The 17,634-nt window shown below is 39.0% G+C and overlaps 1 protein-coding gene across 4 annotated transcripts in view; it reads left to right on the top strand.

Annotated features, from left to right (window-relative positions):
* Positions 1 to 17,634, top strand: part of PRRC2C (proline rich coiled-coil 2C) — a 95,247-nt gene that overhangs the window by 44,124 nt on the left and 33,489 nt on the right. For all 4 annotated transcript variants that reach the window (XM_040451708.1, XM_040451706.1, XM_040451707.1 and 1 more), the window contains exons 12-17: positions 76 to 697; positions 6,068 to 6,237; positions 6,699 to 6,951; positions 7,938 to 8,148; positions 10,576 to 12,807; positions 14,845 to 15,053. In XM_040451708.1, coding sequence (XP_040307642.1) covers positions 76 to 697; positions 6,068 to 6,237; positions 6,699 to 6,951; positions 7,938 to 8,148; positions 10,576 to 12,807; positions 14,845 to 15,053 — 3,697 coding nt within the window. The remainder of the gene's footprint in view (positions 1 to 75; positions 698 to 6,067; positions 6,238 to 6,698; positions 6,952 to 7,937; positions 8,149 to 10,575; positions 12,808 to 14,844; positions 15,054 to 17,634) is intronic.

Raw genomic sequence — 17,634 nt, 5'->3', positions numbered from 1 at the left:
CTTCATGTCAGAAGTCCAGTGTTGGTCGGAAATAGATTTGTCATATTCACCTGATAATTTATCATAATGTTGCAGCATCCTCCTCCAGACCGACAGGCAGTACCTGGAAGACCAGGCCCTTTCCCCCCCAAGCAGCAAGTACCGGATGAAGATGAAATATGGAAGCAAAGAAGAAGACAGCAGTCAGAACTTTCTGCCGCAGTGGAACGTGCTCGGAAGCGGCGCGAAGAGGAAGAGCGAAGAATGGAAGAGCAAAGGAAGGCAGCGTGTGCAGAGAAACTGAAACGGTTGGATGAAAAGCTTGGCATAGTGGACAAACAGCCATCTCCAGAAGAGATTAGAGAAAGGGAGCGAGAAAAAGAAAGAGAGCGCGAGAAAGAACTTGAAAAAGAACAGGAACGGGAGCGAGAGAAGGAGAGGGAAAAAGAAAGGGAGAGGCAACAGGAGAAGGAGAAAGAACTGGAGAGAGAGCAGGAAAAACAGAGAGAAATGGAAAAGGAAAGAAAGCAAGAAAAAGAGAAAGAACTGGAACGGCAGCAGGAAAAGGAAAAAGAACTGCAAAAGATCAAGGAACAGGAAAAAGAATGTGAGTCGGAGAAGAAAGAAAGGGAGAAAGTGGAGGAGAAAATCGAACACAAAGAACCTACTTTAGAGCCTGTGGTAGAGAAACCAGAAAGTGAAAACACCTGTAGTAAAGGTATGCTAGTCTTGTTTGTTCTTACAGAAATTTACGAGGCTTCATATTACATCTGGTGTGGATGTTTGTGTATTTTTTTTAAGTTTATTTATTTTGGAGACAGAATCCCAAGCAGGCTCCACACTGTCAGCTCAGAGCCTGGCATGGGGCTTGAACTCATAAACATGGACCGCAACTAAGAGTCAGATGTTTAACCACCTGAGCCACCCAGACACCCCTGTGTATTTTTAATACAGGTCTGTAATCCAGATGAGAGTGATTGAGTTTTTTTTTTTAAATAGAAGTTGAATTGTATTGGATACTTTATTATCCTTTTTTCCTGTTTGTTTTATTATGGTAAAATATATGTAACATAAAATTTCCCATCTTAATTTTTAGCTGTACAGTTTAGTGGTATTAAATACATTCATAGTGTTGTGCAGCCATCACCACCATCCATCCATCTCCAGAATTCTTTGCATCTTATAAAACTGAAACTCTGTACTATTAAACAGCAGTTCCCCATTCACCTTTCTCTTCAGCCCCTGGCAACCCCTATTCTGATTTCTGTCTCTATGATGTTGACTGTTCTCAGTGCCTCAGATGCACAAAACCCTACAGTATTTGTCTTTTTTGTGATGGGCTTATTTCACTTAGCATAATGTCTTCAAGGTTCCTCCATATTAAAGCTTATTGCAGAATTTTCTTCCTCTTTAAGGCTATAATCTATTACCTATATATACACCACATTTTGTTTATCTCTTTATCTGTTGATGGACACTTTGGTTGATCCCATATTTTACCTATTTTGAATACTCCTGTGAATGTGAGTATACAAATACCTTGTTGAGACCCTGCTTTCATTTCTTTTGATTATATACTCAGAAGTGGAATTGCTGTATTATCTGGGAATTCTATTTTTAATTTTTGGAGGAACTACTATACTGTTTTTCACATCAAATGCACCATTTTATATTCCCACCAACAGTGTACAAGGGTTCCAGTTTCTCCATGTCCTTGCCAACATCTGTTAACTTTCTGGGATTTTTATGATAGTAGCCTTCTAATGAGTATGAGGTGGTATCTCATTGTAGTTTCGCCGTGCCTTTTCCCGGTTAGTGATGCCACGTATTATTATCTTTTCGTGTGTGTGTTGGCCAGTTGTATATCTTTGGAGAAATGTTCAAGTCATTTGTCCATTTTTGAATCAGATTGTTAAGTTTTAGGAGTTGGCTATACATTCTAGATGGTTAATCCCTTATCAGATATGTGATATGGCAATATCATCTCCCTTTACATAGGTTGCCTTTTCACTCTGAATATTCTTTTCACGCAAAAACCTTTAAAGTTTTCATGAAATCCATCTATTTTTTTGTTGTCTCTGCCTTTGGTGTGAAGTCTGAGAAGTCATGGCCAAATCTTATATGAAGCTTTTGCTGTGTTTTCTTCTAAGGGTTTTATAGCTTTGTCTTAAATTTACATCTTTGACCTATTTTGAGTTCAGTTTTGTACATTTTGTTAGGTAAGGGTACAGCTTTACTCATTTGCATGTGGATATTCAGTTTTCCCAGTACCATTTGCTGAAAAGACTATTCTTTCCCCCCATTGAATGGTCTTGGCAGCCTTTTCTAAAATCATTCAACCATGTATGCAATGGTTTATTTTGGGGTCTCAATTCTTTCCCATTGGCCTTTCTGCCTGACTTTCTGCTAGTATCATACTGTTTTTACTACTGTATGCTTTTATTTTTATTTTATTTCAAAGAGAGAGAGAGAACATGTGAGCGGGAGAGAGGGGCAGAGGGAGGAAAGAGAAAATCTTAAGCAGGCTTCATGCTCAGGATGGAGTCCATCAAACCCATGACCCTAGGATCTTGACCTGAGCCAAAATCAAGAGTAAGACACTTGGGGCCCCTGGGTGGCTCAGTTGGTTAAGCATATGACACTTGATTTTAGCTCAGGTCATGATCTCACGATTTGTGGGGTTGAGCCCCATGTCATGCTAACAGCACAGAGCCTGCTTGAGATTCTCTCCCTCCCTCTGCCTTCCTCTCCCCTGCTCATGCTCACATGGGAGTGCTCTCTCTTTTCTCTCTTAAAATAAACAAACAAACATATAAAAAAGCAGTCAGACACTTACCTGACTAAGCCACCCAGGTACCCCTCTAGTATAGTTTTAGATCCAGGTATGTGAGTCTTCCATCTTTGTTACCTTTTTTTTCATGATGGTTTTGGCTATCCTGGGTTCCCTGAGATTCTATGTGAATTTTAGGGTGGGTGTTTCTACTTCTGTAAAGAATGCCATTAAGATTTTGAGAGTAGGTTGCTTTGGGTGGTATTGATAATGTTAACAATGTTAAGTCTTCCAATCTGTGAACATGGGATGTGTTTCCATTTATGTCTTCTTTAATTTCTTTAAGCAATATTTTGTAGTTTTCATTGTGCAAGTCTTTCACCTCCATGCTTCATTCTTAAGCATTTTATATTTTTTGATGCTATTATAAATGGAATTGTTTTCGTAATTTCTTTTTTTTTCGTAATTTATGTTTTTAGGAATTTGTTCATTTCATCTTGGTTATCCTATTTTGGTATATAGCTGTCCATAATACTCTCATAATCCTTTTTGTTTCTGTAGAATTGGTAGTAATGTCCCAGTTTCTATTTCTGATTTTAAGAAGTTGAATCTTTCTAGTTAAAGGTTTATCAATTTTGTTGACCTTTTCAAAGAACCCACTATTTAGCTGCATTAATTTTCTCAGTTTTTCTATTCTCATTGTTGTGGATGTCTGTGTTGATCCTTTATTTCCTTTCTTCTAGTAACCTTGGGTTTACTTTATTCTTATTCTCTTCCCTTACGTTGTAATACTAGGTTTTGGATTGAAGATCTTTTTTTTAATGTAAGCATTTATACCGATCAATATCCTCCCTTTGCACCACTTTTGCCATGTCCTGTGTGCTTTGGTATGTTGTGGTTTTGTTTTCATTCATATCTTAAGTATTTTCTAATTTCCATTGTCATTTATTCTTCGACGTCTTAGTTGATTAAGAGTGTGTTGTTTAGGGGCACTTGGCTGGCTCAGTTAGTAGAACATGGCAACTGTTTCTTGGTCTCAGGGTCATGAATTTGAGCCACATATTGGGCGTGGGACCTACTTAAAAAAAAGTGTGTTGTCTAATTTCCACAGATTTGTGACTTTTCCTGTTTCACTTCTCTTTCTGATTTCTAACTTCATCTCATTGTAGTCAGAGAAAATACTTCATATGAGATTTATCATTTTAAGTCTTTCAACAGTTGATTGATTTGTGGCCTAACATAGGGTCTATCTTGGAAAATGTCTTACGTGCACTTGAAAAGAATGTGTTGACTGTTTGTTAGAGTGTTCTGTAGATCTGGTAGATCTGGTTGGTTTATTGTGTTTAGTCCTTGGTTTCCTAACTTGCCTTCTGTCTGGTTATTCTATTCATTATTGAGTGTCCAAATGTAAATGTAGAGCAGTCTGTTTATCCCTTCAACTATTTCAGTATTTTACTTCATATATTTTCACGGCCTGTTGTTAGAGACACACACATGTATTAAATATGTGTAAATATTTGTAATTGCTATATCTTGCTGCATTGAACCTTTGTATGTAATATCCTCTGTCTTGTAAAATTTATTTCAAAGCCAGTCTTGTCTGATACTAGTATAGCCACCTTGCTCTTTTGGTTACTATTTCTATGGAATATCTTTGTTCATACTTTCATTTTCAATCCCTTTTTGTCTTGGATCTTAAGTGAGTTTCTTACAGATAACATATAGTTAGATCATGTATGTTTATCCTTTTTTGACAATCTCAGTCTTTTGATTGGAGTCCAATTCAGTCCATTTAAAGTAAATATTGATTAGAGGGGACTTATTTCTGACCTTTTGGTATTATTGGTTTTTTATATGCCTTCTTTCCATTTTTGCCCCTCCTTTTCTGTCATTTCATGTCTTTTGTGTTTAGTTGGTTTTATTGTATTGAAACATTTCGTTTCTTTATTTTTAAATATTTATTTTTGAGAGAGAGCGAGCGTGCATGCACATGTGCACACATATGCTCAGGGTAGGGGCAGAGAGAGAGGGAGATAGAGGATCTGAAGCAGGCTTTCCTAACAGCAGAGTGTCCAGTGCGGGGCATGAAGTCTAGAATTGTGAGATTGTGACCTGAGCTGAAGTCAGACACTTAACCAACTGAGCCACCCAGGCACCCCATCATTGGCATACTTTAATATTAATGGATGCTAAAAGAGAACAACCTCAGAGAATCTCATTAACAGATGATGAGAAAGGAGTATAGATTTGAAATAAGGAAATTCATATTTTAGTCCTTGTTCCGCCAGTGAATACATGTATTCACCGGATTGATTTAACGGTCAGTGAGGACTATACCGACACAAATTATTTATACTTTTCTTTTTAATCATTATTTAATGGCGTTTTTATTTTTATTCATATATATTCTCTGATGGCAATTTAATTTTTGCTAGGTTTTTCAGCGTGATGTACCCTTTTGGTTTTAAGCATTGAATCTGCTTGGTTCTTTTTTTCTCTCCAATATTTTATTTTCCCTTTTACAACACTTAATGTCAAATGTATGCCAACAATAAAATGTGATTTGTGATTCTTTAGAGCATGATTTTTACACTGGCAAAATAAACTTTGTTTTAAAATTCATCCCTAGTTCTGTGAGAAAAGAATTCATAATGAACTTGGCTTTGTAATTGTGACAAATGGCATTCTCTAGAACAAATATGGCTCTGGTTTTCTTTAGAATGCAGAATTGTTATTTATTTAGTAAGTATGTGTATAGTTCTTTTTGGTATCATTCGTGATATATACTGTACATAGAATAATAATTTATATGTTTGAAGATAGCTGGTGATCATTCTGTTGTCAGACTTTGATTGGCTTCCTTTTTCCTAGTAGTCTGTTGATCAAAAAACTATTGTGTTGTTATTTCAGTTTAGGCCATTTGTGTTTTCACGTAAGTCCTAGTGAGCCACAGGTATATACTGACAGGATTGATATTTATTGAAACAATGGGAAATACGTTATATTTGAAATATTTTATTATCACAAAATATCAAATACAAATTTTTGCTTGGTAAAGCATTTGGGCCTGTTTTCTTTCTTAAGAATCTCTTTCTTGCTTATCTAGCTTTGAGGAAATGTAAGGTTTTGTTAACTTAATGTAAATCTCATTGATGGTTACCAGTATGAGAGTATAGGATAGTTTTCTGGACTGTTGAGGATGCTTTCTTCTTAACCTTTTTAATATATCAATCTAGTAATTTCACTCCAGCGCACACATCATGTGTTTGTTAAGTCTCATAGATGAGTATAGTTATTTTTCACCTTTTCTTTGGACAGAGGATGACCCAGTTTTCATTAGACAAGACAGCAATCGCAGTGAAAAAGAGACCACACAAGTGGCACATGAAACAGAGCCAGAATCAGGGTCTCAGCCTCGGCCTGCTGTATTATCTGGTTATTTTAAACAATTTCAGAAGTCTTTACCGCCTCGATTCCAGCGACAGCAGGTAACAACGAAAACATTGTATCATGTATGTGTGATTGAAAAGGTTTATTGTTCAATACTCTGAGTATAACATGAAACCTAAAATACAAAAAGGACACAAATTTTCCCTGAAATTCTTTCCCTTTTTTTTAATAAAAGTTTGTTGCTAATGGGTATTACCGAAAACTTCTGTGTCATTTTCCCCCCTCTACTTCATTTATAGACCCCATCTTCCTTTCTAGGAAACAATTTCTGCAGTCTAATTAATGAGTGATTACTTCCTTCCTGATTAATTTCTTAAGTTTAAGGCAACGTGTCCTAACTTGTCTTTGGTTCTTTTGTGTCACCACCTCCCTTTGTTAAATGTCTTTCGAATTCTTTTCCCTGAAGAATTCAAAAAAAGCCCATTATTTTCTGATATGATTGATTATACTAATTTATCACATGGACCTAAAATCTGGATTTGTGATCCTGCTTGTTCAGGAACAGATGAAACAGCAGCAGTGGCAGCAGCAGCAGCAGCAGCAAGGTGTCCTTCCACAGGCAGTCCCTTCACAGCCATCTAGCGGTGCGGTCCCTCCCCCACCACACAGACCTCTTTACCAGCCCATGCAGCCTCACCCTCAGCATTTGGCTTCTATGGGTTTTGACCCAAGGTGGCTCATGATGCAGTCATACATGGATCCTCGAATGATATCAAGTAGACCTGCTATGGATATTCCGCCCATTCATCCTGGTAAGTTGAAATTGAGGTTGTCTCATGGCTCACTTGTAGCTCTGCGAGACCAAAGGTTTTCATCTTCCTCCCATTTGTACCCTTAATTCCTTTAAGAGGTATAATGGAGTAAGAATTTAAATTAGGGTGCCTAGATTTTTAATCAAAATTTCTGTAACTTTGCACACAGATGAGTTAAAGGCAGACACTGTCGCAACAGTGTGATAAGGCCAAGACACTAGTTATTTTCAGTTTTGTAAATATTATTTAAACATTTTTTGAGTCTTAAATCATGCTTTCTGTTATTTGCTAAATTGTTTTCATTCTTTTGAGTGCTTAAGCATTTGAATTTTGTCATATATTCTGTATTCCAGCTTTTCCATTTTTCCCACCTAACACTGGACTTTTCACTTAAGTTAGCTGAAAACCAGTGAATTAGCAGTCTTGTGTGGAATCTATCAGAATAAATCCAGATAGTACATTACCAAAATGATACCGAGGAAGATTATGGGTATGATCATAATATAAAAATATCGAGAGTCATGCCTTAATTTTAAAATATATACTGCAATTTTAAAATTTAATAATCGATAGCATTATTGATCAACTGAGTAAACTGTATTAATGGAATTTTCTATAGGAAATATTTGCTCTGGAAGTCTGTCACTGTTGGTGTAATCCTCTATGTTTTTTATTTACATGCATAGAGGCATCATGTGTTACCTGATTTTTATAGGCTTTTTTTTCTTCCTTTAAAGTAAAAATAAGCTGCTATTGTGGTTTTGTTTCACTTCCTCAATTCTTAAATCTATTTAATAGCAACAATAAGAATCTCATTCACAGAAAAACTTGTGTAATTTTCACTGATCGTTTCTTGAGTTCATCACTTTAACTTGGCAAAAAGTATTTCTGTAGCTCAAGTATAGAGAGTCCCAATAGTAATTACTAACCCAGATTCTGTGTGTATAGTGATTGTTTTCCCCATCTTTTTCTGACCTTTTGTAAAGGAATGATTCCTCCCAAGCCATTAATGAGAAGAGAGCAAATGGAAGGATCACCAAACAGTTCTGAGTCATTTGAGCATATAGCACGATCTGCAAGAGATCATGCAGTCTCCCTCTCTGAACCTCGTGTGATGTGGGGGTCGGATCCCTATCCTCATACGGAGCCTCAACAGGCCACTGCTCCCAAGGCAACAGAAGAACCTGAGGATGCAAGGTAATGGTAGAAGTTAACAGACTAAACTGAATATTGTGGTAAAATGAAAAGTAGGTAGTGTCCCTGAAGATCATCCTGGTTTAGGACTGAGCCACAAATCTGATTTCCTCCCATGTAGTGTATGTCATTTCATTTTTGGACATGCATTGTTTTTCTGTCATTTCTGTATTAGAGCATTTTGTCACCTAGTTCTGTACACTGAATTAAATACTGAAATTCAGTGTTAAATGTTAAAATTGGCAAGTTTCTACTGTTGATTAGATACTTGATACGTAGTCTAGCTAAAGTGTTGATATAGTTTTTCCACTGATGAGAAATGGTAGACATTTGATTATCAGTATCTTGTGGAAGTTTTCTAATGCTGAGAGAAGGATAAATACTAATTTACAAAGATCCTTTAGGGGAACCTGGGGACGCCTGGGTAGCACAGTTGGTTAGATGGCCAACTCATGATCTCACCTCAGGTTTTGATCTCAGGGTCATGAGTTCAAGCCCTGTGCTGTGCTCCATGCTGGGCGTGGAGCCTACCTAAAAAATAAACACTAAGATACTTTGAAGTAGTAGACAGTTGGTGATCTATAATAATTGATAGCTATGAAGTTAGAACTTCTGCCTTTTTAAGGGAGTGTATTTTGTGATGCTTTATCATTCTGATTAATCGGGGAAGATAGACCTACTCTGGGATAGTCTTCGATTATAATTATAGGTGGAAATTCTTAGTCTTGGAATTCACGTCAGCATGGGACACGTGCATGGCTCAGTCAGTTAAGCATCCAACTTTGGCTCAAATCATGATCTCAGGGTTTGTGAGTTCGAGCCCTGCATTAGGCTCTCTGCTGTCAGTACGGAGCCTGTTCTGAATCCTCTCTCTCCCTGCTCCCCACCCCCCCCCCCCACTGCCTCTCCCCTGCTTGCTCGTGTTCTCTCTCTTGCTCTCTCTCTCTAAAATTGAATAATCATTTAAATAAATAAATACTGGGGCGCCTGGGTGGCGCAGTCGGTTAAGCGTCCGACTTCAGCCAGGTCACGATCTCGCGGTCCGTGAGTTCGAGCCCTGCGTCGGGCTCTGGGCTGATGGCTCAGAGCCTGGAGCCTGTTTCCGATTCTGTGTCTCCCGCTCTCTCTGCCCCTCCTCCGTTCATGCTCTGTCTCTCTCTGTCCCAAAAATAAATAAACGTTGAAAAATAAATAAATAAATAAATAAATAAATAAATACTTCATATCAGCATAGCCTAAACTTCTTTTTTCTTATGAAGTTCATTTGTTTTCAAATGAGAGGAAAAAAACATACTGTATCTACCCTCAACAAAATTTTTAAGTGTTTGTACAATATTGTTAACTCTAAGTACAGTGTTAACAATATTGTACAGTGTTTTACAGCACATTTGTAGAACTTTTGCATCTTATAGGAACTTTTGCATCTTACTGCCTCCTAGGCCCTGGCAGTCACCATTCTGTTTTATGATTGGATGAGTTTGATTATATTATATACTCATATAAGTGGAATCCTGCAGTGTTTGCCCTGCAATTGATTTATTTCACTTAACATAACATTCTTATCCATTTGGTAGCACAGAATATTCCATTGTATGTATATATATTCCATGTATGTATATATATGTATATACTACATTTTCTTTTCACGGGGCTTGAACTCACGACTCTGAAATCAAGACCTGAGCTGAGATCAAGAGTTGGATGCTCAGCTGACTAAGACACCAGGCACGCTGACACCACATTTTGTTAATGCATTCGTCTGTCAGTGGACATTTAAGGTTGTTTCCACCTCTTGGCGATTATGAATAATGCTGCACTAAACTTTTAAAGGAGACAAAGAGGGGCGCCTGGGTGGCGCAATCGGTTAAGCGTCCGGCTTCAGCCAGGTCACGATCTCGCGGTCCGTGAGTTCGAGCCCCGCGTCAGGCTCTGGGCTGATGGCTCAGAGCCTGGAGCCTGTTTCCGATTCTGTGTCTCCCTCTCTCTCTGCCCCTCACCCGTTCATGCTCTGTCTCTCTGTCCCAAAAATAAATAAACGTTGAAAAAAAAAAAAAATTTAAAGGAGACAAAGATTAGGATCCTTTTTAAATGTTTTTTATGATTAGGATCCATTTACTTTTTTTTTTTTTTTTTAAAGTTTATTTATTTTGAGACAGAGCTATGTGTGCGCAAGCCAGGGAGAAGTAGAGGGAAAGGGAGAGACAGAATTCCACCAGGCTCTATGTTGTCAGAGGGGAGCCCGGCTTTGGGCTCGATCTCATGAACCGTGAGATCATGACCTGTACCAAAACCAAGAGTTGGACGCTTAACAGACTGAGCCACCGAGGCGCCCCTCATTTACATGTATAATTAGAGAGGTTGTTTTGCTACACACTTATGCAAAAGAGTTTTTGCGTTGATAGCGATGCCTCTGAATTCTCATTATTTTAGGCCTGAAGCCTCACTGGATCCGGAACCGATTACTGCTGCTTATCCTGTAGAACACAGTCAATTAGAGGCTCATCCAAAAGCAGACTTTGTCAGAGAATCAAATGAGACAGAAGTACAAAAGTTTTTAAGCAGATCTGTGGAAGACATTAGACCTCGCCATACTGACACAAATAATCAGTCTGCTTGTTTTGATGTTCCTGATCAAAAACCTGTATCCACTCCTCCAGAAGAGCGGATTTCGGCTGGAGCGGAAAGTCAGCCTGCCCGGAAAAGAAGTGTTTCCCATGGCTCTAACCATACTCAAAAGTCAGAGGAGCAAAGAAGTGAGCCATCCGTAAGCATTCCTAAAGTAACCAGCAGATGCACTGATCCAAAGGAACCAACAGAAAGGACTGAGGAAAAACCAAAGAAGGATGGCTTTATACGATCTTCTGAAGGACCAAAACCTGAAAAACTCTATAAATCCAAATCGGAAACTCGTTGGGGCCCAAGGCCAAGCTCCAACAGAAGAGAAGAGGGTAGTGATAGGCCTGTGAGAAGATCGGGTCCCATTAAAAAACCAATACTTAGAGATATGAAAGAGGAACGAGAGCAACGGAAGGAGAAAGAAGGGGAAAAGGGAGAAAAGGTCCCTGAGAAACTTGTAAGACCCGAGAAGACGGAAAAGAAAGATCCTGTCCCTCCAGTCCCACCGCCTGCTGCGCCAACTCAGCCACAGTCAGCTCTACCACCACCTCAACCAGAACCAGAGAAATTCCCTTCAACAGAAACTTCCACTTTGGTTCAAAAGCCACCTCAAGATGCTGAGAAGCCCTCAGAACCTGTAAGTAGTGTTGAGGTAGAGCCTGTGGCTAAAACTGTAAACCCACAGATTGTCACAGCACCAACAGTCAAAGAAGAAAAACAACCTGAGAAAGTTGGTAGCAAAGACCTTGTAGAGAGGCCTCGACCAGATTCAAGACCAGCAGTTAAAAAAGAATCCACTTTACCCCCTAGGACCTATTGGAAAGAAGCGAGAGATAGAGATTGGTTTCCAGATCAAGGGTACAGAGGTCGAGGCCGAGGCGAATACTATTCCAGGGGCCGGAGCTATAGAGGTTCTTATGGAGGGCGTGGCCGTGGTGGGAGAGGGCACACTCGAGATTATCCTCAGTATAGAGACAGTAAGCCACGGACAGAGCATGTGCCCTCAGGACCTCTCAGACAGCGAGAGGAAAGTGAAACACGAAGTGAGAGCTCCGATTTTGAAGTCGTTCCCAAAAGGAGACGACAGCGAGGTTCAGAAACTGACACAGACAGTGAAATTCATGAAAGTGCAAGTGACAAGGATAGTTTAAGCAAAGGTAAACTTCCCAAAAGAGAGGAGCGTTCTGAAAACAAAAAGCCCATGAAGCCTCAGTCTTCTTTCAAGCCTGAAAATCACGTCCGAATAGATAATAGACCTCTAGAAAAACCTTATGTGAGGGATGATGATAAATCTAAACCAGGCTTCCTTCCTAAGGGAGAGCCTACACGGCGAGGCAGAGGGGGAACATTCCGACGCGGTGGAAGGGATCCTGCAGGTCGGCCATCCCGCCCTTCCACCATCCGAAGACCTGCTTATCGGGACAATCAGTGGAACCCAAGGCAGGTAGAAGCTCCTAAGCCAGACGATGAAGAGCCACCAAGAAGGCATGAGCAGTTTCTTCCTATACCAGCAGATAAACGACCTCCAAAATTTGAGCGAAAATTTGACCCAGCTAGAGAGAGGCCCCGAAGACAACGTCCTACCCGGCCACCGAGACAAGACAAGCCACCTAGATTCAGACGTCTCAGAGAGAGGGAGGCTGCTTCAAAAACCAACGAGGCGGCAGTGCCCACAAATGGCCCAGTTAATAATGTCGTTCAAGAACCAGTTAATCCTGCTGGGGAGATTTCTGGAAACAAGACACCAGACTTATCTAATCAGAACTCTTCAGATCAGGCAAATGAGGAATGGGAAACAGCTTCTGAAAGCAGTGATTTCAATGAGAGGCGTGAAAGAGATGAAAAAAAAAATGCTGATTTGAATGCACAAGCAGTTGTAAAAACCGGAGAGAATGCTTTACCTCCAAAAAGGGAAATAGCAAAGAGAAGTTTTTCTAGCCAGAGACCTGGCGTAGATCGCCAGAATCGGCGTGGCAACAGCGGTCCACCCAAATCTGGAAGGAATTTCTCAGGTCCCAGAAATGAAAGGAGAAGTGGGAAGCGAGGGTGAGTACTTTGGCTTCAGTGTAATCAACTTGTGTTCCTTTAAAGAAGCTCAAAGTTGAACTGAGCAGAGGAGCCAGTCTAGACAGAGGACCCAGACATTGTTCTCCCCCAGTTTTTTGGTCTGTTCTCAGAGCGTAAGGGTGCTTGAGCAAAAGAGGTTAATGGTCTCCGGAGTCTTTGCCTCCTAAGTTGTTATTTTCCAGAAGAGTCCTCTCAGGACTTGGTAGCTTTGGGAGGAGAGTCTTCACACTTAGAGAAGGGCCTGCACATTGTCTTCCTGTTGGTAGGTCATCTTCTAGATGACAAGCAGCCCTCCTTTCTTTTTGGGGTTTTTGCAAAACTCTGGTGCTTATAGGTGTCCTCTGTGATTTAAATGAATACGTTTTAACCATATGTTTTATCGCTCTGTACTGGTTGCTAGGAAGTGAATGTTGAACCTTAAGAATAAGTGGGATTTTCCTCTTGAGTTGCAAACCTACAATAAATAATCCAGCTGGATAAAGGCCCAGAAAGCAAAGTCCTGCCCAATCACCAAGGCCACCAATAACATAAATATCTTTGGATTTATTTTAAAAGTTTTCCTAAACTGTGTTAAGCTTTTTCTGTTCTTTTAAATATTAAAATGTTTATAATAAATTATCAGTTTATTTAGTGTTAGGAAAAATTACAGTAGCAGCATGCCTACCTTTATTGATTGAGTGATTGGTTTCGTTTATTTGCCTAGTTTTAAATGTAGGTTTTGATACTTCCTGTATAAAACTCTCCTTCCTCTCCACTAAAATGGAGAGAAAATAATAGTACTTACAAGCATTGGTAAACATTACAGACATGACATTTGTGAATTGCATAACATATCTGGTATATAGTAACCAACTATTATTATAGTATGTCCTGGTTTTTTACCAAATTCCTAGGTTTGGAGCCTGAGCTGATAAGAAATTTATTCAGATAATTACTATAGTCATCTGCATTGGTTAGTTACAATATGCTTAGTATTTCAGATTACTGCATCCGTCAATGAAAATATTTTTGCTTTCTGATAACTTAGAAAAATTTTAGGGAAATAGTATGACCAACTGTGTTTCCTGAGTACTTTCTTAACACAGAATTTGAACCTCCCTTTAAAATGTCAAAAGAATTAGGATAACATACGTAGCCGCCGTTTAGTTACTGACTATAACCAAACTATTAGAGTTTTGAGTAATAATACTCAAGGGAAATCTTGATCTGGTTTTTGTGTAATGCAGATCTCAACAACTTAAGACTTTCGTGCCATGTAGATAGTAACAACTTTGAACGTGCAGATATAGCAGTTACTGGTTGGTTGTAGTTAAAGGCAGTATTTTCAACAAGTCCCGTTTATAAGAAACGATTTTCTTCTAATATTTGAGGTCATGCTTTGTGCCAAGCACTTGGTAAGCTTTCATCTCAAGTGATACCAATGGCTAAGATGAATTAGTGAACCCATTTTCTGTGGTGTATTTTCATAAATTTAAACAAACAAATCCAAGAATAAAATTTGATAGGAAACAAAAACTATACAAATGCATTGGATTGTGAAATATTTCAGAATTCAAAGTGGTTTTTTATGTACTTACATTAATGTATAAGTCTGATTGAACTTTTAAAAAAATACACGTAAGCAGTGCTTTTTAAAATTTTCATATGCTGCCCTCTTGTGGAGAAGATCCAGTAGTGAATCCTCTGGACTAGTTTGTATCATAAATTTTCTGCTATAAACAATATTGATTAGCTTATTTATACCATGATAGACACAATAAGAACCTTCAGGGCACAATTGGGATTCTAGAGTTTAATTCCTGGAAGGAACTCATGGGAGCTAGTCCATCTCCTTTATTGGGAAGCTCAGTTTTAGTGACATTGTACTCAAGAAAAGTCACTAAGTCTTGCTGGTTTTAGAGTTAGAGTCTTCTGTCCCACTGTTTCTTCTTACATTAAACTTATAAACGGCCAGTAATCATTTTTCATTTGTTCGGTTATGTGGAGGTGATAATAACTCAAATTACTGTTTTATAGGCCATTTGATGACCAGTCTGGGGGTACAACTATTGTTGATCCCATCAATGGCAGCTCTGCACACCACCAGGAAGGAGCACCAAATGGTACAGGACAAAAGAACTCCAAAGATTCGACAGGGAAAAAAAGAGAAGACCCCAAATCAGGCCCCAAAAAACCCAAAGAGAAAGCAGATGCACTGTCACAGTTTGATCTCAACAATTATGCAAGTATGTCTTAGGTTCCTTTTATTTACATATCATCTGCTACATTTAAGTGGACACTGTAATTAAAGGAGGCCAGAATTAGGCCTACAATGTGGAGACAGAGGCTGATTATGAATCACTAATTGATAAAATGAACTAACATAACACCAGGTTTTAGCACAGCCTTGAATACTTAACAAAGTTCTTGTTAAAGATAATCCACAGGGTTTCACTGTTCTTCATAAAAAAGGTTAATGGGAAAATTAACCACTCTACCTTGCCAAACAGGTATAGGAAAACATAGAAAACAAAGATCTGAATTCTGTTCCATATGCTTTAAAATTTGGTTTCTAAGATATGGTGAATACAGAATAAATAATAGAATGGGAGGCAGTGTTGCTCTGGGTAAATACTTTCAGAAAGCCATGAAGTAAAAGGATATCAAGGGCGAAGAATAACACTAGTAATAAGAAAATGTTTGGTGAGGAAGTTAACAAGGAATACACCTGTATTTTTACCATATTTGCCATTCATTCAGATGAGACTTAAGCAGGGAGTATTGTGTAAAATTGAGATCTGCTAAGACCACATAGTAATAATGGGAAAGTTAGGTACTATTATTCCAGTGTTAAAAATAAAGACTAGACTTTTCTTCTATTTAATGGTCATTTAAACTGTGAAACTCTTTGGGCCCAGGCCCTTGGCATTATCGTTTCTAAATCAATAGCTCTAAACATGTGGTCCCAGCATCACCTAGAAATTTGTGACAAATACAAAATCTACCTCAGATGTACTGAATCCGAAATTCTTGGAGCAGTCTGTGTTTTAACAAGTTCTCCAGGTGATTCTGATGTGAGCAGATATTTGAGAATTACTGTTCTAGAGTAAGTACCATTTTAGGATTCACGTAGGAAAGAAAGAAACTTGGTTTAGTTGTGTGTTTAAGAATTTTTAGATTACGGAAACCAATTTGACAATAAGTTATATTAAAAAAAATTTTTTTTAGTTAGATTATGTAAAGCAGTGGTTCTCAACAGCAGTGATTTTTGTACCCCGGGGATGTCTGGCAATCTCTGGAGAACATTTTGTCATAGCAGGGGGGCTGCATGCTACTGACATCTTAGTAGGTATAGGCCCAGGGTGCTGCTAAACTTCCCAGAGTGCACAGGACGGGCAGCTCAAAATGCTGATAGCACTCAAGTTAAAAAGCACTGATACAGAGAGAACAAAGTAGACCCGCAGGAAGTTTGGATGCCAGCCTTGTGGTGGTCCATAAGAGAGAGGAGAGCCTAAACACCGTATTTGCAAAATGACAAATGAAGATTATAAAAAGTCCACAAAACATGGCAGATTTATCTTCCCAAATACTTGTTTACCAGTTTTCGGTCTTCCAGAGAACTATTATATTAGCTTAAGACTTAAAAAGGTGAGAACTCCATTGTATTTCTGAATTGGTGGTTGGAAACTGAGCTATTCGTTTTTATTTTTCGAGAGAGAGCGCACACACGGTCGAGGGGAGAGAAAGAGACTCTTAGGCAGCCTCCACTCCCAACACAGAGCCCAGTGTGAGACTCTGTCTCACGATTGTGAGATCATGACTTGAGCTGAAGTTAAGAGTTGGCTGCTTAACTGACTAAGCCACGAAGGCACCCAGGCTATTCATCTTTAAAACTCATTAAGATACACTCATCCTTAGGTTGTTTTCCTAATAACATTTAAGTAATTTCTCTTTAGCCCAAAATGTTACAAAGCACCAGGTAAGAACAGGGTGTTGAAAACAAAGTATTATTCAGATTTCTATAGATGTTGCCTGTAGTTGGGCAAACAAGCTCTTCAAAGGATTCTAAAAAAGCTCTTTGGCAAGAAAATTAAAAGTAATGAGTGATGGCATGGCTATGAAGAAAAGCTTTACACACACACGATGTAGTCTAAGCGGGAGACTGAGGTGAACTTACAATTGAAGGTCTCTTTACCACTGTGATGTAATGGAGTGCACGCCATCCAGTGACTTGTCTAAGACCTTTCATTGAAATGAGTGCTGTTCCATTTTAGAGTTAATCTTGTAAAGGACTTAAAACCCCACATAGTAGAAGTATCATGGATAAATCAGAGCCAATCAAGGTTTTATTAGAAAAGCAAAATAACATGGGGTGCCAGTTTGGCTCAGTCAGTGGAGCGTGCAACTCTTGACCTTGGTGTTGTGGGTTCAAACCACATGTTCGTTGGGTGTAGAGATTACTTACATTATTGTATTATTATTTTTTTAATGTTTATTTTTGAGAGAGAGAGCTAGTGAGCATGTGCAGGGGAGGGGCAGACAGAGAGGGAAAGACAGAATCCAAAGCACACTCCAGTCTCTGAACTGTCAGCACACAGCCCTACACAGGGCTCAAACTCACAAACCATAATACCATGACCTGAGCCGAAATCAAAAGTCAGTCACACACTTAACTGACTAAGCCACCCAGGTGTCCCTGAGATTACTTAAAATTTTGTAAAAAAGAAAAGAACAGTAATAGATTTTAAAAAGTGGGGCGCCTGGGTGGCACAGTCGGTTCAGCGTCCGACTTCAGCCAGGTCACGATCTCGCGGTCCGTGAGTTCGA

This window comes from Herpailurus yagouaroundi, unplaced genomic scaffold (genome assembly GCF_014898765.1).
Source record: "Herpailurus yagouaroundi ecotype Mexico unplaced genomic scaffold, PumYag 205, whole genome shotgun sequence".
NCBI classification, from domain to species: domain Eukaryota; kingdom Metazoa; phylum Chordata; class Mammalia; order Carnivora; family Felidae; genus Herpailurus; species Herpailurus yagouaroundi.
This window is presented reverse-complemented; position numbering and strand designations above follow the sequence as displayed.